The sequence below is a fragment of the Psittacula echo genome (assembly GCF_963264785.1).
Source record: "Psittacula echo genome assembly, chromosome: 5".
NCBI lineage: Eukaryota > Metazoa > Chordata > Aves > Psittaciformes > Psittacidae > Psittacula > Psittacula echo.
Genome location: NC_137739.1, coordinates 9,098,690 through 9,125,754, shown reverse-complemented (window position 1 = coordinate 9,125,754; position 27,065 = coordinate 9,098,690). Strand labels below are relative to the sequence as shown.

The 27,065-nt window shown below is 37.8% G+C and overlaps 1 protein-coding gene across 1 annotated transcript; it reads left to right on the top strand.

The window, feature by feature from the left end:
• Positions 1–208: 208 nt before the first annotated feature.
• IQCK (IQ motif containing K) lies at positions 209–27,065 on the top strand (the record flags this gene model as incomplete). Its single annotated transcript, XM_080618136.1, has 9 exons — positions 209–257; positions 1,667–1,722; positions 2,762–2,766; positions 3,288–3,577; positions 5,367–5,464; positions 12,672–12,724; positions 12,871–12,948; positions 22,550–22,634; positions 26,503–27,065. The coding sequence occupies 9 exons, from the start codon at positions 209–211 to the stop codon at positions 26,620–26,622; spliced, it is 834 nt and encodes a 277-aa protein (XP_080474262.1). The 3' UTR covers positions 26,623–27,065.

The following is a 27,065-nucleotide window of genomic DNA, read 5'->3' as shown; positions in this document are numbered from 1 at the left end:
CCCGCTACACTCCGGCCCCCGTTAGACGGACGTGACGGAGAGGAGCGCGGAGGCCTCTCATATAGGAACACACCAGACCCCGCCGCCGCTTACCTGCCGCGGCCACGTGCAGCTCTCGCCGACCCGGAAGGGGAACGTGGCCGCGCCCGCCCCTCGGCGGGGACTGGTGGAGCGGTTGCCGCGGCAACACAACACAACGCGGCGCGGCATGGAGGAAGGCGGGAGGGAGCCGAGCCTGTGGGAGCGCGTGTGCGCAGGTGGGAGCCGTGAGGTGCGGGGGGCGGCCCGGCCCTGACCCCGCTGCTGGCACCGGGAGGGTGGGCCCGGCCCTGACCCCGCAGGCAGAGCCCCGCTGCCTCGGTCACTCGGGGCTCTTCCACGCTGCTCCTCGCTGCTGCAGCGTCCAATGGGGCTCCTGCCCTGCCCGTGGCGATGAGGCGCCCGGTCTCAGCAGCGCTGTGGAGCCGGCGGAGGGGCTGGCTGTACCTGCTAAAACCCGCGCTTCGCACCGCTGAGAGCAAGCCCCAAAGAGGTGCCGCTCCCGAGCGTTACCTGTCCTCTTGCTGTCATCAACTTGTGACAGAAACATACCTCTGTGCGTGTTTCTGCTGCCGGTAGGGCCAGAAGTACCCAGGTTACTGCAGTAGCGTCATGGCCTGTGGCTTACCACACAGCAGTCTGTGCCCTGCGTGGAGGCAGCTTTGGGTTATCCTGGCAACGGAGTTAGGTTGCTGCCTTGGGGAAGTAGAGAGGTTACTGCTATTCATGGCAAGTTCAGTGAATACACATCTTCTGTTACCAGAGCCTGATTCTAATAGCAAAAGTCTTGGCGTTTTCCCAAAGTCAGAGTGCTGAGGCTGGTCAGGAAGCTGAGAGACCAGCACCGCAGCTTTGTAGTGGGCTTCTCTTCAGTTAGTACTTTATAGTGCCTTAAAAGTAGATATTTTGTGTTAAAATGACAATTTTAAATGTAGGGATAAACTTTCTTATTCTAATATAACTCAGCTGAGCCATGTGTAGTATGTGTAGAAGTGGCAATGCCAGTAAGTCTGATTATAATGGTAGAATGGTAAACCTGGGTTTGGCTGCAGGAGTTTTCTGTATCATGGAATCTGGAAGATTTTTTCTATTTTTTTCCAAGATTCAATTCCATTGTCCTTATCTTTTAATTTTATTCCCCTGATTCACTCAGTAATCTATATCGGTCATGTACTGCTTTCACCTTTTGTGTTTTGGTTGATTGGTTGGTTGTTTTGAAGGTGGAGACTAATGCTTGGCAATGTCATGGGGATTTAATTGCTTATAGAGGAATACAAATTAAAAAGCAGTATTATACACTGATAAAACAATGGCTAATTCTATGCAAGCATCTGCATTTCACTTACATTAGATTACATCTAAATTGTTAATTTCAATAAAGATCTCTTTGCATTAAAGGATTCTGTTATCACTGGGAACCTGGGACTTGACTTAAACCACAGACAAGAGGCTCTGAAGTTCTCACTTGTTTTAAAACATTAGAATTCATGTTAAGCATTTGTGGTATACTAAGTTTTACTGTTTAAATCCGGAATAGGCATCTTTAGAAAGTAATGTTTGTTTAGGAGAAAAATAGTTACGTTTTTAAAGTCTTCTGAATAAATGTTGTACTTCTTTTTACTTCCAGAGTATGAAGCAGAGCAGCCTCAATTTCCAGATGGTCCCGCCTCAAAACAAGAATATGTGAGTATAGTTCAATAAAAAAATCTGTATAGGGCTGGTTTTAAAAATATTTTGCATAACTAAATGGGAAAATTAGATACCCACAGAGTACACTCATTCATAAAGTGAAAAAAAGAAAACCCAAACCCCAACCATATTTTGCAAACAACTTCTGTGAATCAACAAACATAATATTCCAAATAATTACTTTATTTAAAGCAACTTGGGTAGCGTTACCCTAAAATTAGATTGGCAGCTGTGTTTGGTTTATACGTCTCGCTGTCTTTTAGCTGCAACTGTCTGCTTTGCAAGCAGGGCTCTGAAGCATGCCAGGAGCTCCTTTGAGTGATGGTTGAGCAGAGCGAGTACTGCTATGCACGGGAGAGAGGAGCAAGCACAGCAACAGAGTTACTGCCCGGTGTCACATATGTGATAGGTCATGTAGACGTGGCCATTGAAATTAGTGGATTAAACCTGGTCAAAGTGGTTTGAAGTCTAATTTTGATAAATTCAGTCTAGGAAGATTTGTTTGGCAGACATAAAAATTTAAGAAAGACAAACCAGTTTAAACCTTTGGCCCCAAAAGTTCTAGGAGCAGCAAGATTAATTCTTTTGGGCATCTCACACAAAGTTAGCTTTCATTTATGTTAGGCATTTTTGTAGATGTGTTATCCTATTTTTCTTTGTTATTTTTTTAAAGCTATTTTAAGACATGGTTTAAATTGTGTGACAGTGTATCTGTTTAGATGTACCCTGCTTCCCCAGATGAAACTGGCTTCTTTCCAGGCTGTTATTAAATGTGAATAGTGAATTTTGCTTGGGGCATTAGTCTGGGCATAATATATTGATATATTTGAGCATTGAAAATGAAATAATATACCTTGTTACACTGATGCACTTTCTGAATTTGCGAAAGTACCGTTTTTTGTATCTTGCATGTGTTAAAAAGGAATCTCTGCAGTTATTGACATACAGTGTATTACAAGCGTAGTGGCCTGATCCCACCACCTGCTTTGCAGTAGCTCATAAATCCAATTGAATTTAAAATTAAACTATTCAGGTGACGTAATTTTCGTAACATGTTTTCATAGCAAACTCTAATGTGATGCATTCTTGGGGATAAAAGGCTGTACCTATCTTTCTACAACAGGTGTAGCTCAGCGTCTCATAGGACTATTCTGCAGGCTCAGTGCAACAGTTCCTGCACTTCTAAAAAACATCCGTAAAATTGTGGGCTATCTTTTTTTATGGCATCCATAAATGTCCCTGTGTGGGGAAACTAAAGATCTGCTCTGAATTTGTCTATGCTTTGTTTAGAAGGAAAGTTTCTTTTCTTTATAAGGCGAGTGTCAGGACTTCTGAACCATACAGAAACAAACATATCAATCTCTGACTGGAAAATACTTACTCATAAAATTTTAATTTTCAAAGAATTACTATTTCTTCCAAAGGCTAAAATATCTTTTAAATTGTGGTGTCTCACCTTATTCTCTTAGAAGCATTCATATACCTTCTGTTAGGTTTGGATGTTTTTCTTGTGCTGGAACTGTGCAGACTTTTTAAAAGCTTAATTCTTTCTTTGAAAGTACTCATAAAATAATGAAACAATTTAATATTGAATTAGAAATTATATTTTTTTTAACTGACTTCATACTTTTTCATGTTGAATTGGATTTTATTTATTTTTTTTACAGTCTTAATTGGGATATTTATATAGGTTACATTTATCTTGAACAGGTGTCTTTGGAAGCAGGAATAGCGCAGCCATTACGTATGGAACAATTTTATTCAGCCCCTGCAGCTGGTACTTCTGTCCAACAGTTGCTTTCCACACCCAAGGCAGATCTCCTTCCAGAACCACCTGATCCAAAAACATGTAAGTAGGAGCTTATTATCTGGAACCCCGCTGTGATTATTTTTCTTGCATTTGGCAAGGGTTTGTCATTTGTTATATTTAAAGTGTTAACAGCTACAACACCTTAAGTGGAATTTGCGTGATCGAACCCGTGTTCTGTAAACAGGGAGCCAGCTTGGTCAATTGGTCAATGGAAGAAAGCTCAACTGGTGCATCATGAGTCAGTAGCATTGTCTAGCTGTTGAGATAGTTTTGTCTCTTCCAAATAAGTGACATTTTATTTAGCCACTTAAATCAGAGAAAGGCAAGCATTTTCTCCTCTAATTTAATAACGCAAAACTAGGATCAATAGATTAAATAGACAATTGAGTTTGAAAACTGCTTTCAAAATATCATATTTGCCCGTCTGCTTACAAATTAGAATGGAAACAGCTCTAAGGTTTTGTTCCTCATTTTTATCTATTTCTATACTTTATAAACTTTACCAAGTACCAATGTATTTTTATTATGCATTTTAGCCCTCTTGTTTGGCTCTTCCTCTCTTCCATTCATTTGTGCCCATTGAGAATTCAGGTTGCTTATCAGAAGCAGTATTACCCTTGCCTATTATACATATATAGTGTCCTTCCAGTTATGAATATTTTTTGGCAGGAGATGAACCAATTAAAGGTATAAAGAAGAGAATAAATTTTCAGCTGTGTTGCCAGAAGAGAACACTTCTATAACTTAATCTTTACTGACCACACCAAAACCTGAATACTTACTGAATGGCAGGCAGTCTGCCTTTAACTCAAGGACAGTCCTTTAGCCAATAAGCCATGCCTGCTTGTCTAGGATCCTAACAGGTTTTGGTTTGTTCATCTTTCTGAAGGAAGTGCTCTTATGCCTTCTTACAGGGTCAGGCTCCCTGTTCCCTCTGGCCCAGGGGTTCAGTGCCTTCATAGAAAGGGGTAGAAGGCTCCTCCACTTCACCTAGTTTATGATGGTGAAAGGTCCTGTTAGGGAAGATGGAGATATGGGACAAAACTGTGAAGGAAAGGGAGCTTGAGTCTCTAAATTGAGCAAACATGTAGCTATTAGGCTATATGTAGAGGAGCATGGGCAATAGCACTGCTAGCTTTTGGTTTTAAAGACGGCAACTGCTTGCTTCTGCATGGAACTCCATGTTGCCAATGTGTGCAAGCATGTGAGGTATGGTAAGCAGTAAGGGCAGTGCAGTCAAACATGAGAGAGATGCAAACCCAGACATCCCTCTTGAGTTAGGAAAACTGGGTATATGGAGTCACATTCAAATTTCTGAAGGATCTGGCAAGTAGGAAGTAATTATACAAAAGAAATCACAGCACCACTGAAACATAACCTTGATTTTTCCTCTGTCTAGAAATTCAGTTTTATGACCAACTCTGTTACTGCACATTGTAAAGGGCATGAGGATAGATACCAAAAGTGGTCTAGCTGTAACAGTACTGAGTTCAGGGCATGCCAATTTACTTTTCTTTCTGTCAGGGTAAATTAAACTGCTTCTGGTATCTGAGCTTACTCATTTAAAACTAAATCTGACATCTCTAAGGAACACTGTAGTTTGCAGTGTTGATGCACGTTTACTATGAAATTTACTCAAGTTTATGTTGTCTTGGCTGAAGAGAAGTGAAGACAGATTTGTGGCTGTATCTGAACTGAATTAATCTGTTTAGTTTAAGCTGTGATGGTACTGATAAAATAACTGATATTTAGTTTATGATATCTAATGTTTGCTTTTCTGTGAAATCTGAGTGTTTAATTGTAAATAAAGGCCGTGTTGTTTTCTCAGGTCCTCCTCGAGAATACTTGGAGTATTACGTATTTCCAGTACTCTTACCCGGAATGGCGGAACTCTTGCATCGAGCACAGGAGGAAAAATGTTTTGAGGTTCGTTTTCAGTTCAAATCACTGGCAGGAAATCACAGAGTTTTATTTCACGGGCTGTATTTGGTGGTTTTTTTTTGGTTTTTTGCAAGAAAACCACAATAATATGAAATAACATATCATGAGTTGTTTTAGATCTGGTCTTGGATATTGTTTTCTCCAGTGATTTAGAATAGTTTGCATATTGCACTCACTTGATTGTTATGATGATCTCTGACTCCCAACCAATCCACCTTAAATATCCAGTTTAGCAGCCTAAATAGTGTCGTATTCTAGAGAAAGAGGCTTCCTGTCAGGTTCATACACTCTATTGAGGGTGAGGTAAAGAATCTGAATTCATGACTCAAATATTTTTGCTGATCTGGCATCCTAACAAAGGTGTATTTTGTTCTTTAGCTGTTTAACGTTCAGTGTAAATTCCATTTAATTGGAAAGCAGGGTATTCAGCATTAATGAGCTTATAAGAATTGTACATCTTAAAAATAATTTTGTTACATATATTTTTATACATTTGGTTTCAGTGTTTGGGTGCATAATTGTATCTGGAGAGACATTCCTCACTGTATATAGGGAATGCTTTAAAAAGCGTTAGAACTGGTGCAAAATAAAGCTCATTGCATCACCACAGCCTAACTTGAAAACCACCAGCAATAGATTAGATACTGGGAGGTTTGAGGTCTTCCATCATTTCTGCTATTTTCTTCAACCATAGAAGCAATTATTTTTCTGCCTTTCATCCACACTTTCCAGTGAAAACTTCTCTATATTTTTATGCCTGTGGCAGAGCCTCCTCTTACTTGCAGCTTCATCATATAAAAAAGAAATTCATATAAATGCAAATGCAAATTTCTCCCTTTTTCTAAATAATACACATCTGAGAAATACAGTCTGTGCTTTTGAGGTTATTGATTAAAATGATAGTGAAATGAGGAGGACTTTGTTACTCATGGCTTATTAATCATCTTAGGCCCTGATCTGTATATATGATAACAGACATTATGTGTGCTGTTTGCCGCTGATCTGTACATGCCTCACACAGCCAACATCCACAAAGCTTACCACACTTGAACAGGCACCCCAAACTAGCATTTTAAATCCAGATTGGTACATTTAATAACAGTAAGTTATTTCAGTTTTTGCTTAGATCGTCACGAGATTTGTGTGCCTATAAACTGGTTCATTGATAGATGTGTGTATATGTATTTATAATCTGTAATTAATACAGGTGAAATAGGAAAATGGTTCATTTACATGTCGTTATGGCATGACACCTCTGTGCATCATTCCTGCCATCACATTTACATTACCTAGCCAAGAACAGTTTAAACATGTATATTATTCATCACACTTCTAATGAAATCTATATTGATCAGGGTTTGATTTTTTTTTTAAAAGGAAGCACATATCCTTTAACAGGGAAAAGGCATGTCTTACAGCTGGCTTAAAGCACCGTCCTTGATAGATGATACACATTTCTGGAGGCAATAAACCAGCGCTTAGTACAAAAATGCTGGAATTCTTAGAAATTTCAGTTTCAACCTCAGGACAAATCTTAGGTTACTTTGTCTATTTTTAATCAGAGCAATTTTACAGAGCTTCAGTATTACATAGATTAGAAAGTATCTGATCTCAAAACGAATTTTCTATGGGTCTGTGCTGCTTTATAGTAAACTAATAAACCCAATTACTTTCTAATGTATGGAAATGTCATAGAAGTGAGCATATCTTATAAAAAAGACAGTGATTTTTGTCGTTACATGAAGGGATGTCCTGCTATTTAGTTTTAGTTTAGGAAAGAAAGCAAGCTTATGTCAGATGATCATTTTCCATTGTGACATCATCTCTTCCTTCTTTTGAACAATAACTAGTAAAACAATGGCTCTTTGTGCTTGTCATATAACTCAATATTTATGTTCTTTTCCATTACTGTCCAGGTGCTGGTACTTGGACGTTCTATTTCCTGATCTGACTTAAATACGTCTTTTCAAATTGTACTTTTGTTTCATAAGAAATGTTTTGTTCCATGTGGATTTGGATTAGAAAGCATGCTATGATTTGTATTTAAATGGTTAGTGCAATAACTGGAATAGATTTAGGGTCAAAAATAGAGCTCTTAGAAACCCAGGGAGTTAGTGACAGGGAGAAAGGATCTTGTGATAACACCAGAATATAGCTTCAAAAACCAGGAGAACAAAGAGTAGAGAGATTCATGGAACTCATGAGAGAACAGGAGAGGAGCATGATTAATTGTGATCAAGCTAACTGAAGTCATGAAGGACGGGAACAGAATACTGGGTTTGAATTTTGGCTAGATGTGCATCATTAAAGCCTATAAAGGGCAGCTGTACAGAACAAACCAGTGGAAGATGAATGGAAGGAGCACTGAAAGAACGGGAGGAATAATCGAACTGACTGCAGTCAACATTGAATGAGCCTGTGAGAAGAGAGGGGCAATTGTGATGAAGAACGCAGAGCGGGTGTTTGATGGGGGAGACCGCAGGTTCCTGTGTTTTGAAGGGGAGTGGAGCTGACTGAGGGGCGGGTGGCGGGAAATCCGTGTGCGCCCACTGCCCACCAGAGCGCTATCATGAGGCGGCAGTGCAGGGCGGGCGGCGTAGCCCCCCCAGGGCTTTTGTCCTTCAGCTGAATATAGAGGCTGTTAATGTCTACCCAACCGCTGTAGGGAGAGCTCACAAGTACATGCGTGTGAAAAGTATTTTCTTCCATGAGAGAATGACAGCCACTCTCCAGATGTGCGCCTTGCGGCCGTCCGGCTACCAGCACCGGGAGCAGATTAGGGCACCCCGGCCCCAGGGACAGGGAGCCCAGCCATGGAATTGTCACAGGCAGGACTCATACTACAGGCTGCTGCCACCTGGCAAAGAGCGCTGCCATGCTGTGTGTTCTTCCTCCCTGCTCGTTGTTCATTCCTGTACCCGTGCTCGGAAAAGCTGTTGGGACTTCTAATTTGTGAATGCAGGAATCCAGGTTCCAAAGGTTTGGGAGAAAGTGCAGACAGCCTCTTCCTTCAGCAGATGTAGGTGTTTCGTTGCACATTTACGTCCTTTTATAACAGCTTTGATGAGATCAAGCTATACAAGCTTATGTCTTAGCATAATGCAATGCTATTTGACAAAAAGTGGCAGTGATGCAGCTGCAACTCGAATCTAGAGTGTCCTCAGTAATGTTCTTTTGTGCCTATGTGTGCCACAAGCAGGCAACAAATAAAACCAGCAAACACGGAGCTTGGTGTTTGTTATTTCCAGCCCAGCACCTACACTTTTTAATTTTTACACTGGATAATTGTTTCTAGTTCTAAGTTCCACTGATTTTGCCCTCTTACTGTGCCTAAGTAATGGAGCACCAGGACCAGGGCCTCCACAGGTGATTTTAAGAGCAGAGGTAAGTTTTTACAGGATCAGGTCCCAGAGCCACTGTCAGCAGCCTTCAGCAGCCTTCCAAATGAAACACCTCTGTGGTGCAAGGGGAAGCTCAGCTTCCTGAACTATTCACCCTTCCCTATCTACACAATTAGCAGTTTTGATGGTGTATTATTTTATCTGGAGTACTGCGTCCAGCTCTGGGGCCCCCAGCATAAGAAGGGCATGGTCCTGTTGGAGCCAGTCCAGAGGAAGCCACAAAGATGCTCAGGGAGCTGAAGCACCTCTGCTCTGGAGACAGACTGGGAGAGTTGGGGTTGTTCAGCCTGGAAAAGAGAAGGCTTTGGGAGACCTTAGAGCAGCTTCCAGTGCCTAAAGGGGGGCTACAAGAAATCTGGAGAGGGACTTTTTACTAGGGCATGTAGTTACAAGACCAGGGGTAATGGCTTTAAACTGGAAGAGGGTAGATTTACATTAAACAGTAAGAATAAATTCTTTACTATGAGGGTGCTGAGGCCCTGGTGCAGGTTGCCCAGAGAAGCTGTGGCTGCCCCATCCTTGGCAGCTTTCAAGGCCAGGCTGGACGGGGCTTGGAGCAAGCCGGTATAATGAAAGGTGTCCCTGCCTGTGGCAGGGGGTTGGAACTGGATGATCTGTAAGGTCTCTTCCAACCCAAACCATTCTATCATTCTGTGATAAAAATTACATTGGAGAGTTGTTTGAAATTGTGGTAAAGGAGATCAGATCATGGGACAAACAGAAGAACTCAAGGAAGAGATCAGAAAAGATGCACCTGTGTTTGGAAAGGAACAATCAGATGGGAAAGTCAGGAAAGGAAGATGGTTGTGCTGAAAGTAGTCATTTGTTTAGGAAAGAAAGCTGCAAGATCTTATTTGGAAGGCTATATAGAACAACTATAACTTATTTGGAAGCTATAGCAACTTAAACATTTAATTTAAAATAGGCTGTCATGCATTACGTAGTGCATATGAGAAATCTGAAAAGCAAAATCCTAGAAAAACCACCAGCTGCTAGATACATTTGCAGACTTCAAACTGACATAAATATGAGAACAGCCTGCAAAAGCTTAGTTTTTAAATTAGAGATGAAAGAAACCTATTAGCTTGCCCAGTGTATTCCCTTGCTGATTTTTCTTTTCCCTAGCGTAAGTTCTCCTGTGCTTTATCCTATCTGCTATCAAATGTCTCTTGGGGAAAGGCTATTTTCTTAAATCTTTTCTCTCATGAGAACTGGCTAATGCATTCATTTTTCAGCATTAAAATTGAGCAATGTTTAAATGTTTTTATTAGCATAATTCTGACTTTTCTTTCTAGCTCACAATCACAGAAGGAAAGTGCTGTACCAGACTCTGTAATAGAATATATTATATTTAAAAGTGTGATAGATCAGGGAAAGTGAATGGAAGAAGGTTTTCTAATGACTTTGCCAGCCTCTGATCACCAGGATTTCGCATGCTTATTACCAAGCACAGCATATTTAAACTGAAAAATGGGAAATTAATTCTGAATATAAATAGTTTATAAACACATCTGCAGGTTAACAATGCACATTGTGCAGATATTTCCTGTGTTTATCCTGATTCATGCAGCATAGGAGGAATGTGTCAAAGGCAGGTCAATTTATGTCATTTTTTCCCTTCTATTAATGTTGCCTGCTGTGCAACTAATGATTTAATTCACAGCAAAGGGAACTGTTTCCTGGCAAAAGAATTAACAAAATAAAAAAATACTCAGCTTGACCAAATTTCTCCTTGGTAAGTTCACTGGATCTAACAAGGATAAGGCAAGATAAATTTGATTCCTTTGGTGATGGCTGTTTTGACAAGACTGTTCCGATTGTGTTTTCCCATTGCAAAGGAAAAGCAATTTACTTAGATTAAATTACAACTCCAAGCTTAAATTGAATTTTGTTGTCAAAGTATAGAATTTATTCTCTGAAACAATTCACTAAGTGATGGCATGCAGTTTCATACCGTGTTTCCAAATAGCTGCATGGTGATTGCAAGACTCTGCTATCAGTTTTCAGGTTCTGTTCAAGTCAAAATTTGTCAATTTAACATCTAAAATGACCTGTAGAAAGCTCTCTAGTGAAGGTGTTGCTCTCTTAAAGCTCAGGTGTTTGGCTTCTCAGAACAGTTTCTGATATTAGCATGACAAGTGTTAAAAATGCCTTAAGGAGATCGGTTTCATCCCAAAGCTACATGACTACCCTGTGTTCTTCACTGTGTAGTCAGCACCTCACATAATGTTCCTCTTCCACTTCACCTGTGGCTGGAGTAATTGATTGACCCCCAAATTATGCCATTTGTTAATATCCCAAACTGAAAGAATTATGCCATGTACAGCACTTTTTTTCTACCTCTCTGTTCACATCCCTCAGTCCTTTTTGCATCATATTCTTGTAGCACAGGGAGAAACACAGTGAGGATAATGCATAGAATAAAGTCATTCGTCATGCATTGCATTTCCAATTACATGTTTAGTATATTTTTCTTAGCAAGTGGTAATAGTACCTTCATTTCTTACATTTTAATCAAGACTCCAGCCTCTTTCATGACATTTAGCAGTTTCACAAATGTGTTTGATAGTGTGAATTGTTTTCCTAAAAAGTAGTAATTGCAGTTGAATCCTCTATTTGACAGGGTAAGTACTACCTTCTGCAAGGGAGCTAGAGCTTTCTCTTAGCTGCTTTGATAAAGCACTCAGCCTCTCTGTTCTGTGAGTGCTTAATGGCTTCCAGCGTTCACTCTCTGGCTGTGCGCATCCATAACATATCTCATGTAAGAGGGATTCAGAAGGTACTAGTCAAGGTCTTCTGTTATTCCAACCAGAAGTCTACGTTATCTTCATCACATCATGGTTACTCTGATTTGTGATGAGCAGAATAAGCACCAGTACTTATTTATACATTCAGTCTGTAAAGATGGAATGTGAAGAGGAAATCTGAGAAAACGAAGATCCTAATTAATTCTGTATTGATCAAACTTAATGATTTGAATTTCAGACTCAAAATGTGTTTTACGGTGTGCAGTGCTGTCCAGCTTAACAGGTACTGGCTGCAGGAGTCACTAAGGATAACCCACTGCATAGCATTTTGCAAAATCAATCCACCGCAATCTTCATAGTAGTAAAGAAGTCTTAGAACTGGAAGCAAAGGACACAGATGTTTAGCTCCAAAGCTCCAGGTTTTGAACTTTTTACCTGATTCTCTGTAATGTCCATGGTACCCATGGCTGTGGATATACATATGTCTTGTTTCGGCTTTCCTTTCTGGATTACCCAACAGATGATTTTATCTGAGCAACCATATAACACTCTCTGTGTGTCTTAAGTATTTACGACACCTTCAAGCTGGTTCTGTGCAGGAGAAAACAATATTCCATCAATGTTCTTTCTGTGCCTTGGAAGCAATGAAGTAGTTGAAGTATGATAATAGAACTTTGAACAAAATGGCAAGTAATTTACAATGTGTTTTCATACATGAGTTCTGTGAATTTCCTTGCAATGAGATTGCCACTTGGAAAGCACACCAGAGATATTTGGTATAGCCACACTGCAGCAAATGTCAAGATAGTGTATGTAGAACTTTCTCAGTCATTTTTGACTTGACTTGAAAGCGTTCCACAAAATTTCTAAAAGTTTGGCTGAGCCACTGACTGTTGGCAGTAGCAATATGAAAGTAGACAGAGTAATGTACCGCATATTTGATTTAATGAAAGCAGTCAATTTAGCTTCTGTTCCTCTCCAGTAGTAAAAACATGTGTCCAGTCCAAGGATAATAAATAATTTGAAACTATCTTTTATCTTTAGAGAATAAGGACCAAATTTATTGCCTGTGATTTCCTCACTGAGTGGTTATACAAGTAAGTTAATCATGGCTTTTACTATTAATTATGCTTGATGAATCAAAGGCATTAATTTACCAATCGAATAGTTGAAATCTAAATTAATATGAGTTGTTTTCTTCTCTTTTCTTTCTTCTTTTTTTTTTTTTTTTTATCTTTATCAGCAACAACCCAAAGAGGAAAGATGAGTCATTCACAGAATTCTTTTCCATTCCTTTTGTTAAGGACTGGCTAAAGGACCAGTAAGTTATCACAATACTCAGAGTAACCTTTTCTCCTTTTATTCTTTTTCCCCTGGTAGTCCAAAAAAGTGATAGAGCTTTGATGTGTTACAGTTGTGCCCTCTAAATGCCCCTTTACTATGTGAAACAAAGAAATATGTGGTACTCTCTGACTTGGTAATGTATTAGTTACAAGATGTTTTGTACCAGAATTGTTCACTCATAAATTAGCTTAAAATTCCTAAATATTTTAACTGTATATTGGAGAGCATTTGAATAGTCTGGTAGTATTATGAATATCTTTGTACTAAGGAACAAAGCTGTGTTTTCAATGCTGCTTCCTACTATGGAAGTCTTTGAGGATATGCAATCTAGAAATTCTTCCTCTAACTGTAAGCAGCTGTTTTAAAAATACCTGCAGCAATCCTTGGTGTCAGGGTACATTTCTGCAGACATTTATGACTCTGCACCTGAGAAGTGAACTTGTTTTGACAGCCCCAATCAATATTCTTCGTTATTCTTGTGGAATCAAATGACACAGTAGTTTTGAAAGAAATGTTACTGCCTTTGAGACTGTGTTTTGTTTTAAAATGGAATTGTTGTATGGGAAGTAAAGTAATAGTCCACTGTGAGAGGATAAGAAAATTACAGAGGCCAGATTTAAAGAAAATTTTCAATTTGAAAACTTACTTGGAGGCTAGGTTGGTGGTCAGTGAAAACTTAAGAGATCAATACCTTTGTAGGAATGTTTACTTCATTACAGTGTGTAAAGTGGAAATTGGGCTTTCTTGAACTCCTAACCTGTGAAGCTTAGAACTTTGATTCACTGATCCAGCTCCTTGACATTCACAGGTCTTTGGAGACAAGCTGGTAGTTGTGGCATGAGCAGTTAACTTTGACTATCTTAGAGGTAGTCATGTGGTCAAAGTTGTGTAGGACGTTCCTGCAGTAAGAGACAGACATCTCTGGGAAACAACCCATTTCACCTCAAATGATGCCTTCAGGTACCTGCTACTGCATTGTACTGTCCAGCCACTGCTGTTCAAACCTTCCACTGGTGGGACACTTCTAAGTTTCCTTCTGTAGATCACTAGGTCTTGCCGACAAGATTCCAGATTAACAGAGAGAAGTCTGTGGTTTGGAAACTGATTATGAACTGTGGTGAGGTTGTCATACTCATTTCTTAAGCATACTGAAGAACCATCAGTAAGGCAGTTTTGATACCACTGAATTGAATAGATATTTGTACCTAAGATAAATCAAAGACAGCGGTTTCATAAGCATTTGTTTTGGAAGTAAAGCTGCCCAAAATCTCTCCTTGTTCTCTCCCGGTCTTCACCGCAACCTGCTTGTAGGCAACCTCATCTGCATGGTTGGATGCTTGGTTATTCTGATCAGGGACGTACTCTGAGTTAGAAATCTCTCTGCCAAAACATGTGAGGAGGTTTTGTATAGCTATTTAAAATATAGATAATTTCTCCACTCTGGTTCACCTGGGAACATGACAAACCTTTGTATTGGCACAAATGAAGGATTAAAATGAAGGGCTCAGGGCAAGGTGAAGAGAACAAATGAGCTGCTAAGATATAGAGGTGGTGGAAGGAATTGCTTAAGTCAGCTTTGCCAACAAGAGAAATACACTGTGGAAGCACAGCCTGAATGACTCATAGCTTCTGTTAGTACTTGCACTCCTAAATAATGTAGTGATAGCTCCACAAGGACACTGAAGTGTCAAAGTCCTGCTTAAATTGATACACACTTGATCTCAAATCCTCTAAACAAATAGACCTTTAAAAATAACAATTAAAATCATTAAAACCTAACTTTTTGTGGAAATACCTTAAAATTACAGATTTCTTAGCAAATATTACTTATAAAGTAAGCAATTAGAGTGTATGAAAGCTTGCAATACTAAATAACAATAAAAATGAGAGAATTTATCATTATGTCCTCCTGGATAGGTCATAAATAGTTTATTATTGTATCCTTCCAAGTATCACATTTAAAATGCAATTAATTTTATGCTTTTTTATTGTAATTTCCATTTTTATTTGTAAAAGAGTTTGCTTTTTTTAACAGGATTTGTGAATATGTAAGAGACAATATGCTAAAGTGTGCTGGTCAAGGGAAACAGCCTTATTCCAACTGTTTGGATGGTATAATTGAGAAAAAGAAGTAAAAAGCATTGCTGCAATTTTAAGGGGTAAACTCCTGTGTTGCTTTTTCTAAAAAAGCTGACTTGTCTAAATTTGGAAAGCATTCTGTGAAGTCTGTTAAATAGGAATACATTTCCAGGCTGTGTTAAAATAGGGTGTATCAGAGCAAAGTGGTCTTCATGCTTGAAAAAAAAAGAAAGAAAACGAAACCATGAAAACTCCAGAGAAATAATTTTTTGTTCTATCAGAGATCCGGCTTTTTTTTTTTCTTAATACATTCCATACTTGAGCGTGACTTTTTTTGGCTCTTCTCCAGTGCCTCCAGTTTTTTCTTTGAAGCTCAATTCTTCTTTTTTAAAGAATAATCAAAGCCACAGTCTTATGACCACCACTCTCTGTATTCTGTGTTTCTAAATGAGATCTTGCAGCCTACTTTTCCTTTGTAAGGAGACCCAAATGCTGTATTGGTTTCCAGAATTTGAAATGCAAGCATGGCACCTTCAGAAGCTGGGTACTGTAGGTGAAGGAGCTTGTGAAATTTGGATTTCCTTCCAGCTTTAGTATTTATAGTAATTGCTGTGCCATCAGTAAATAGAAGCCTCAGTATAGTTAACCTTGTGTCCACTGGGATCTGTGAGCTACCAGCAGTACTGACAAAATTTTATATCCCTTGGGAATTCTTGATTCCTGAAGCAGATTTCAAAAGCTCTGGAAGGAGCAGCCTCAACACTGACTGGTATTCTACATCTCACATCCAGGAGAACACAAAACATTCCTGTTGTCTAAAAGGGCAGCTGGACCTTTCAGAGGACAAGAAACTGGAGTTTAACAAGAAACTAAGAAAAGTTTTTTTGGGAACTGGCTGAGGTACATACTGGTGTCCCTATTCCTACGTTGAAGCCTGCTGATGCAGCCAAGTAAAGTAAATGGAATTAGAGCCTTGAATGTTTTGTACTCCTATAAATATGCTAATGAGCAACAGAGTTGCCTTTTGTCAGCATTTTCCAGTGGTGTTTCTGGTTGAATAGCGGTGAAGCTCAGCATAAGTAACCAAGCTCTACGTACTGAACCAGGGACAGGGAAAGAGTGATCTGTGTTTATGCCCTGATTGCCCTTAAATTTTACTTTTCTGGCATAGTTAGACTGAGTCTTCATTCTGAGTATCACAGGAGCATCACTATCCAACTTTCTTTAGCATATTAATGAAAGAAATATGAAGAAACCAATAAAAAATAGTTCCACTGCTCTGAAAGAGAGTGATAGCATAGACGTCTACTGTCACATGAATTTACTAACATGGCAGAATTATTCAAGCTCACCTTCAAACCTTTACATTCAGTGAAAGAGGATGGTGTATGGATCTAGGTTAGGAATAAGCATAAGTATTTTCCTAGCTGTTGAAGATCAGTCTTTGAATGCCTATTTTACAGGGTTACAGGAACTGAAGGTATGCTTTATAAATGAACATTCATACACCAAAATTGTTTAGCTGTATTTTCTTGTTTTCTGTATAGAGGTATTCACTTGATACTCAGTTCCGAAGGACACATTTCCTGGTTTACTCTGTGTCTTCTAAAACAAATGTGCAGATACAGAGAAAATAAAATTATCATGGCTTTAATGAAGTGGACAGCTGAAATAAATATATATATATCTGTATATATAAAGTTATTAATCAATCTCACATAGTGGCTTTTTGCCAAATACCTGTATATTCACATATATGCATTGATCTCCCTCCCATTTTAATTAGGGAAGTCTGCTGGTCTCAGCTGCCTTTACAGTTGACTTCATTGTCAGTTCTCAGATGGCCAATAGGGGTAATTTTGCATGGATGACTGCTTGCTTTCTCTCCATAATGTGCCCAGTTTCTACAGGCTTTGCTTTCTGCACACTGCTATGTTTTATTGGTTTGTCTCTAAACCAACCGTGTTTAGAGTATATTTGATTCGCATTATGTTTTTTCTTTCATTTTCTTCAATAATTTGATCTTTAATGTGCTTTTTTTTCCATTTTTTTGGGGGGGATGGTGTGCAGCACATTTAGTTGTAATAACAGAAAAGTCCAACAAATATGTCTGTATGGATGTTAGTCTATGTGGATCCAAGAAGGATTGCTATGACAGCTATATGGCAGGATTTGAGTTAATGAAGGAGAAATTTTTTACTTAAACCCCTACCCTACAACTGTGTGTTGGAAAATTGCACGAAGTTGCTGTATAAAATATTTATATTGTGTAATGGTTTTACGTGGTTGAGGTTCTGTGGCTCAAATCCTGATGCAGTGATGAAACTTGCCTTAATTTATGTAAAGATTGTCAAAATGGCAATGAGAAAATTGAAAATGTATTAGTGGTTTGTGCCATCTTCTTAATGTTGCTGTTAGAGCATTAAGTGGAGGTTATTCCTCCTGCTGTTAGCTTTTCATGTTTACAGGATACAAGGTCTGATCTAAAGTACACAAACATAGATGGAAATTTGCCAATTAACATGAGTGGACTTTGGAATAGTTCCATGTTTGATTTCCTTCAGTCCAGGACCACAAACGCTCTTACAGACTATAAATACTGGTACTCCAAAAGAGAAAATTAAGGCAACACACTGTGACTTGCAAAATATGTAGCAAGTGTGCAAGGAGGGCTGAGTTTTATCATTAAAATGGATAAGTTCTCCTGAAGTAAAAAGCAAATTGAGAGGCAAGAAAGCTGCTATAATTTTCAGACAGAAATGGAGACAAAAGATTCTTGCTCTGCCACTGTTTTGGCATGTTCTGACTACTAAGACTTCTTGCTGTGCTTCCTCTCATTCCTCTCACATTCTTGTTATCATTCACCTGTTCTGCCTCATTCCCCTGTCTGTTATATGACTCTGGCTCCCCAGTTAGCAGCTTTCTCATGTTAATTCCGTGTTATCTTTTCTTTTTACCATGTCTTTTCTTCATTATGAAAAGGTAAATAAGTGTTTTAGAGGTTTGTATGTGTTAACAGTTGTATGCATATTATCACTATGACCACTTTGATAATACTTCTGAGTGTAATTTTATGGTTTTATTATCCTGTAATATTTTGCATCTTTAGGGGGAGGGGGAAGGTTTGTGGGGTTTGTTTGGTGTTGTGAGGGTTTTTTTTAGAATTGTGGCTGAGACAGAAGTGAAACAGGAAATTTGTTTGTTCAGAACATGCAGCCTTTGTATTTGAGGATATTCAAAGTACAGAAGTGTTTTCAAAAGACCAGCAAAGCAGTGGAGGATGCAGAGAATGGAGGGGGCAGAAGGGGTCAAAGTACATTTTTTTTTATTCTTCATTTAGCTATTGACGGTATCAAGGAGCTTTTATGTGGAGGTGATAGAGTTCAGGCAGGTAGCAGGAGTCACACTTCAAGATGTCTGCTCCTTTGCACTTCCTTTCTTCAGAAGATTAAATTTGGTTATTTTTACAATGCTTCAAAAATGTACCCTTTATATAATGCACAAAATTGTTTTCTTATATATTGTAAGATATGTTTTTCTCCAAATACTTTTCTGTTATTCTAGTGCATTTAGAATACTGCACAAGAAAAACAGTAATTTCTTTCTGACTGTTGAATAGTTGTATTAATTCTTAAAATGTTACAAAGAAAGGTCTTGGTTCGCACTCAGTTTTACCTGGGAAAATGTTCCGGGTGTATTTGTTAAGTGTCTGGGGGAATATTTGCTATAAAGCTGTGAGGCTCCTACCGTGATAGTGTAATATGTGATTAACATGTCTAATTGGTTTCAAACAGGTCAGATAAGTCAGTACTTCAGTGTCTGATTGTTTATGAACAATGTTTTTCCTGCTTTCTGGGTAAATGATCTTGATAGCATCTATAGGCAGAGATTTTGAAACATGTATTCAATCAAAACAATACTTTTTCATTGTTGTGCACATTTGCATCTCTGGATTAGGCATTGTAAGAAGAAGTCTTAATGAAGTCAGGTGCTGCTACAGTATTTCTAGATTCTCTGGCAGGAAATATGAAAGAAAACAACTTTGAAACATTTCCAGAACTTTTTTGGTTGTTCAGACCAGCATGTGAATTTCTGGAGTACTTTCAAGCCATAGACTTTACCAGAGGAGTTACACAGATCACCATGTCATTTACTTGCGTCTCCTATATTTATCCCTGTTCTTTGATCTGTTCTTGTGTCTTTTAGATTATGAGTTTTGCAGTGACTCTGTCATTGCCTGTGTTCACACATGATACAAAATATTCAAGAACAATAACCATCACAGTCAAATTAAAGGTGAAGTGGTTGTTGCTGTTTAATATGGCAGTAGCTGTCATATTGAAACTTAGAGGCCTCCAGAAGGCCTGATCCTTGTGATTCGGGTTGCTTCACTATTTCTAGAGACAAGCAGAGAAAACAGAGAGAAACCCTGATCATTCATGGGCTGTGCCTGGATATCCCACTGTCACTCACACACCATCCGCCCCAGGCACTGATGCTTTCCGTAGCTGGCACAGTGGTCCTGCAGCAGCTTGCTGTGAGGCTGGTGGTTAAATTTGGTGGTTGTCTGTTACTGTGAGGGAACAGATTTGAATAAAATGAGCAATTATGAAATCCTGAATTATAAATAATGAAAATTTTGCTCAATTAATTTTTTTCTTGTATTTCTTTTTCAAGATAAAAATCAGACCTATCTGTCAGACACATTGGGAATTTAATGACACTCGGGGGTTCTGGACATTACTGTGTAAAATTAGTGACTGTATACAGTGCCCGTCAATGTGACTATGAACCCCAAGAGGTTAACTTCTCTATTTTAGTGACAAGATAATGGAGGGCCTTTCTCCCCTCCCTTTTTGAGAGTTCACTGAGAAACCCAGCTGCTGCACATGAGGAAATCAGATATGCATCTTCAATAAGAAACCTTTTCAATACCTCATACATTTATTTAATCCAAGTCTTTTGTCTATCTTTTGGGTGCCACATTCCACCTGCATAATGTAACATAATTAGTAAGTATCTCACACAGTCAGGATCTGTGCAAGTTTGTTGAGAAAGCAAGAAACAACTTTCCTCTGTTTGGTGTCTGCTTTATTCAAAGTTGGTAAAATACAGTAGTTAGGAAAAAATCATTTTACTGATGCTCTTTTACATCATTTAACTTACATTAAACAATATAGCTGATATATATATATATCTCAAAATAGGTATCAACGTGTTTAATGCACGGGCTTTTAAGATGGTGCATAATCAAAGACTAAACAGGCAGAATATAGTTAGTGTCAGTTTTAATCTTCTTGGAGGCATACAGCTGTCTTCTGCCACAAATGATATATTCCTTCTTTTCCTAGTTCACCGCTGAGGGGTGATTGCCTCTGCTCAGATTCTATTTTTATTTGACCTGAAGCCAATTGCGTATATTCTCTCAGACAAAACTGGACCTGGCATGACTTCACTTCTTTAAAGCTGCCCAGTTGAAATGATTGATATTTACTGGTGACTGTCGTACTGAAAACTAAGTCCTGTTCTTGCCTGATTTTTATATTAGTTTCTCAAATTTAGTGTTGGATTATAAACTAGACATTTTTCTAATTTAAAAATGAAAGCAAATGAATGCTAGAGTCAGCCTTGCAGGCTAAGAGACTTCTCAGCTTGTTCTTTGGAGATGTGCTCTTTCACAGAGAAAGTTCAATGTCTTTGATATAACTGCTATAAAATATGTAGGTCTTTCTGTGACTTGCCTGCTCAAAGTTTTGATTTTCAAAAAGATCAAAAATAGAATAGAGGATGAAAAGCCTATCAGGTAAACCAGCACAGCCCAACTTTGTATTTTTAAGTCTGATCATAGGAAGCCGTTAGCTTTGCTTGTCCAGCACTTCTGATTCGCTTGAGCAGTAGAAATGCTAATTAACGTTCACAGGGCTAAAACTGTTTAGCTTAATAGAGAGACTTCTTTTTATTCTTGCCTTATTTCTACTCTTCCAAAAAGACCAAGGTTTTCTTTCACGTTAAAATAAATGTAGGCCAAAACCCAGCTGACATGATGATGAGACCAATTTAGCTGAGTACACAGACTAAAATGGTGCAGTCAGTGTAGCATTAGATAATAGTTAAGATTGTGCTCTAAGTTGAAATGCTCCTTCACTGAAGACAAGCTCTAAGAGCAAGATGTCAGAGAGCACAGGAAACTTACCAGGGTAGAGACTAATAGGAATGAAATTAAGTGAAGGGAAAATGTAAGCTGTCAAGCCTCTTAGCTTGAGCTGTAATATACTGTAAAATAAATTTCCTAAAGAAATGGCAGAAGAAATGTTTTAGCCAGAAAACGTAAGACTGCATGAATAGCTTACTAAATGGTGGTCGTTACAGTATATCTTTAGATATATCTTTTATAGTATAAATATGGTAAATAATGTTTCTGCATTGGTTGCATGTGTCTATAGATGATTGTTGCATCCAGATTCATAATTTTGTGTTCAATCTGTTTCCCATACAAGGAAAAGTGGCTCTTAGCAGCCCTCCTAATCCTGTGCTAAGTCTAGTGTCCATAACAGGTATTTTCATGATTTGCAGTATTATAGCCCTGTAGTTCATTAGCTTCAAATTACATTTATTATGAAAGAAACTTCAATTAATTTCATCTTGTCCTTTCCAACGGATGCTTTCTGATCATTGTGTGTGAGAAAAAAATCAACATCCATAGAATGTGGCTTTTGGGAAGCAGGATCTGTTACAGTGATTTGAGTTTTTGTTAGTGATGGCTGAATTGTAATTATAGTTTAGAATGCTTCCCATTAAAATTGGTAGTGACAGAATCAGCAAACATGTTTCCCAATTACTGTAAATTTTGACTGAAAATTCTTGACTTCACATATGTATTACTTTCTCTTATCACCAAATAATGTGTATATTGAGAGTAAAATTTCAGTATTTTAAGAACTCGTTTAGACATCATTTCCAAAAGTGAACCCATGCTTATGCAGTTATGATAATCATTACATTTTGAGTGCTTTTTAATTTTTAGTGAAATCATACTGTAAATTAATATACTAAAATATATTTACATTCTGTGTATTTAATAATTGCTATAAGTGTTTGTGTCATGAGGCTGTTCATTGTTTACGTGCACACTAAAACCTCCTCTGCTTTTGAAATAAATGGCATGTTTACTTCTCTTGCCCTTCTCCCACTGCCACCTCAAACTTTACTGTAATAGTTGGAACTTGAAATCCATGTAGAAGAATAAGAAAGATTAAGCCTCTTGATGTCCTATTTATGTATTATTATTTTAAAGAAGAAGTGGTTGTAGTAGACATAACATAGAATATATTTTTAAAGGAGATATTCTTTGCACATTTTATCTTTGGAGCAATAAGAAATTGTATCTTTCAAGCTCCTGAATAACCTTTCTTCTTTTTTTCATAAAATATCCTGTTAGGGAAGAAAGTATTTTACATTTATAGGCTGTCTGATTACAAAACATGTATTTTTTTTTTAAGTCCTAGACGACCAATTCCTCTCTCTCTCCTTCTATCAGAAGAAGCAGCAAGCATAATAATTCAGTCCTTCTGGAGAGGTTATCGGGTAAGAGTAATCTATAATTATTTTGCTTGATGTTGAAAACTGTAGAACTGTGAAGGCCCCAGGGAAAATCCTTACATAAATTTTAAGTAGGGGATACTATAAATAGCTGCTGAGACCCCCCATGGTTCATTGGCTTTGTATGTTGCTTTGCCTTATGCCTAGTGACTGCAATCTTTTCACAGGCATTTGTGTTGATGCAGTCTCACTGTTTTCCTCAACAACAGAAAATCCACAGAAATTTGGTTTTCAAAAATACAATTAACAGTGATCAACTTTAATTTTTATTTTTTTTTTATCTTTGGCTGGTTGCTAAAGGATGAAGTGTTAACTTTGCTTCATTCAGGGATACATGAGTGAGTGAGTGTGTGAGAAGATGCACAAAGGAGGACTGGTGGGGTCTGTTAAGAAATAAAAGCATACAGAAATAAAGGATAAAAAAATTGAGACCAATAATGAGACAGGAAATGTAGGAGAGGCATGAACTTTTATTCAAAGAAGGGGAAAACAAAGTGGTACTAGTAGTATAACACTAACAAAATCCTTATTTAAGGAGAAAAGCAAGATGCATAAAATAAATACAAAGAAAATGGGCTAATACTGTTCTTGTGGAGGGTAACAGCCATGCTAACCCCAGGGTACAAAGTAAATTACTTCAAAAATCCTGAACAGATTTGATCAAATACTTTTTTGAAAGGCTCTAACACCTTCAGGCCTTGGAAAGAAATTGACTTGAAATTCAGGTGACACTGGTGACAAAGAAATGTCTTTTGACTGCCTTTATCAAACTTTATGCTTGTAAATAGCCTTCAGTTATAGCAGTAATTTCATTGTGATGGACGGTGAGACACCTCTGTCTGTATGTTAGGTGTTCTTTAAGTAGCAATCAGTATAAAACACTGCTAAGTTTTTCTTTACTACTTTTAACAAGCATGAACATATGAGTGGATACATAATGTGCCACGCAACCAAAGACGATAAAATACCTTGAAATGATCTTCTTGACTGATAGATTTGTGTGATGCTTTCTGCTTTTTCATTTTCCTTTATTTTTCCTATTTAAAACCAGAGATGGCATTGACACTAACATTAATTAGCACTGACAGCCTCACTGCAGGCATCCTTACAGTGGTATATTGCAAAGGCAGCCATTATTCAGTAACATTTATGTTTGCTGAACAGTGCAAGGTTGCTCAGATACCCTGTGCTTCTACCAAAGCTTCTGAAGGACACTATCCTTTCTTGTTATATATATTAATGTCAAAATTTTCACAGTACTATTTATCATTCTAAACCAGTTCCCAGAAATGAGAGAGAAACTGTACAATAAAAAGGAGGAGACATAAAAAATAATTCAGACTATAAAATTAGCTGTGAAATGTTTTAGCTAATTAGAGCTGAAAGAACTTGGGGTTTTAAAAATTTAAATTTAAATTAAAATCAAGACTATAAAACAAAAATCGTTAGTAACAAGTTACTACATAGGGGCATGTGTTATGCCTGAGCTTGTAAATTAAGAGAACACGAAGCTTAAATAGCGTTTCAACACATTAATGATAAAGTATATTATGAAAATTCACCAAAGAATTCAAATATTTTGCTTTTAGAATAAATAGCTCTGTCAGCTAACAGGGATTTATTGTGGCAATAACTGAACACTTACTTACAAATATGCCCTTTTGCATTCTAAGGCTATTACTGTGTCAGTATTTTAAGCTCTTTTTCTGAAGTTTTTCATTAAACCTTGTTTTATAATTCAGAGAATTTGGAACTTATTAAACACTATTATCAAAATAAAAAAATACACATTGTAATAATATTGAACAATTAAACACAAGCACACATACATTTTTTACATGACACTGTGATAAAGGAGCAGTGTATTGTGCTTCATAATTGGTCTTCTCCAGACCAATCATCAGTGTTCCAGGCCAAAATACAGGTCTTACATATTTGCAGCTGGAAATGGGCACTTCAATTGTTCAAAAATGTTATATTTAGACATAGAGGTAGTAATATCTCTATCTTTCTGCCTCTTCTGCTACTGACAGTTGCATGTTCCATAAGCATTCCCTTAACCCTTTCCTGTGCAGATAAACTGACTCCTTGCAAGGAAATTATGAGTTCTATAAAGGCATAAATTACAGTATAACAGAAAAAAAGTGTCTTGCAAGCCTAAAGAAACTATCCTGGGTTGGGGATTGTATTTTATTTTTGAAAATAGTATCTGATGTATTTAATAGAAAATGGTTTTGTGAGAACTTTGTATAACTTTTATAGAAGATAATACAGAACTGTATTAGTATAATGGGATATTATTAGAGGCCTCAGAGGTATCTGATGTCAAGTCACTGAGCAGAAGTCTTGCCTAGCGTTATTGATCATGTAACCTTTCTGCTCTGCCAGTGTACTGTCTGAAACATAGCAAGTTATCTTCTAAGTGGATTAAAAATTGCTGTGGGAGTTCTGCTACTGTCTATTGCATTCTCAGCTGTACCACAAAGGAGAATTTCTGGGTGGAAATACTATATCTGATGATAAATAATTTATATTGTTTTCTTTTATTTCTTTCTTTAACTAGTGGAAAACCATATCCTGCTCTTTTGCTCTGTAGGTATCTTGGGAAAGTGGGAGAAAAGCAGAGTGTAATGAAGTAGGGTAGTAGAATTCAAGTTACAGAGCAAACCCATTACCTTACCATGTAAGAATAAAATAAATACAGAAAATTTCTAGAAAACTAAGTAGTCAGTTTCCCAAGAACAAGAATGTGTTCAGGAGACCCTAAGCTTATTGCTGCTTGTTTCTACCACGTTGTTCAACTCCAGACTGAATTATTAGGGCATTAAGTCCTAAAACATAATGACATTTTACTTATATAACATTTAGAAAAAAACCAGAAATGGCATTTTTAATAATTCTATTATAATTTGAATATGAGTTTAAAAGAATAATCACTAACCAATGTCTAAGCTAATTTTAGCATGTCCCTTTCCCTCCATAGTCAGAAGGACAGTATCTATTGTGGATTTTAGCTCCGGCACAGAGGTAGAAACTGTGTGAATGCCAATGTAGACAACAGGCAACATACTGCTAATTAATCAAATCCTGCTTAGAACAAGTTTAAGTAGCAGAGTGGTAAAAGCTGCTGACGTAAAGCTTGCTCTTTCTTGCATTAGTAGGATCTACACTAGTACAAAAGCAATAATAGAAGAATTCAACTTAAATCTTAAATGGAGTCAAGGCTTGTGACTATTGTCATTTTATGTAGAAGCAGAATTATGCCCTTCATAGAGTGATTGACTGACAAAGAATAGATATCATGTAATGCATTCCAATTACTTTAAATAACAGATTAATGGCTCTCCTGTTTGTGAAAATTGTATAGCTGGGCTTGTCAGTAAGCCTATTTGCAGCTGATAGCAGGTGTGAATCAGTTTGCTGGAATAAATTTCCTGCTGTATGACCTTTCATGCTCCTTTGCTCCTCTATTATGTTGGTCAGTGGGTTGGTTTTACAGTTGTGGTTTTCTAAAGGCACAAATACCCTTTAGCATAATGCTTTAAATTTTAATTAACTCAAAGAATAAAGTACCTCACTGCAATCACATTCTCAGGAGTCCTTTGTAATCAAAATGATCCCCTAATTGGCATATTTATGTTTTCAATGGGGTTTGTCAGTTACATGGGCTTTATTTCTGTGCAAGTTGAAAACTGTAAACCTCTGGGATTGTGCTTTTCCATCAGGCTCAGAAAAAAAAGGATGAATGTCATGTATTTGCCTAGTCACAGCCCCATATAAAAAATTGTATCATCCTCTTGGGTAGCACGAATGTGTATGATTTTAGTAGCATCTTCTGTTTTCCCTTTCACAGGTCCGCTGTGATAGTGAAGTACAAGAGCTACGTCAGTGGCAAAAGAAGTTGAGAGAGGAGAAAAACATTGTTAAGGTAGTGAAAGAATTCTGGACTAAGCAGGAAGCCAAAGGTAAGTGAATTGTGTATTTATTTTAATTATTTTTTTTTTTTACATTGTGTTGATTTTTTGTACTTCAAGGTGCATTATAAAATAGGACACACAGAAGAGAAGATAATGTCTGGTGGAAATGGCTGGCTGTTTCCATACTACTTATTCCGAGTTAGTTGCCTGAATGGCTGAAAGTAGCAATGAAAATGCAGTACAGGGCCAAAACTCAGTGATTTCAGAGGACTATGACAGCGTGCTGGCACAGTATTTCATAGGGCAGGATCAGACCTCTACCAGCTACACAACATGTAAATGCTGGTTTTTACCAGAGGGGTTATAGTAAGGTTTTTCTGAACTGTGGGATCTCAATCTAGTAAATGTTCTACTGGCATTTTCCTGTAGTTATTTATAGCAGAAGTTAGCCCGTACAGTTCTAAAAAAAGAAAGCAAACCCAAACAACCCAATATAATT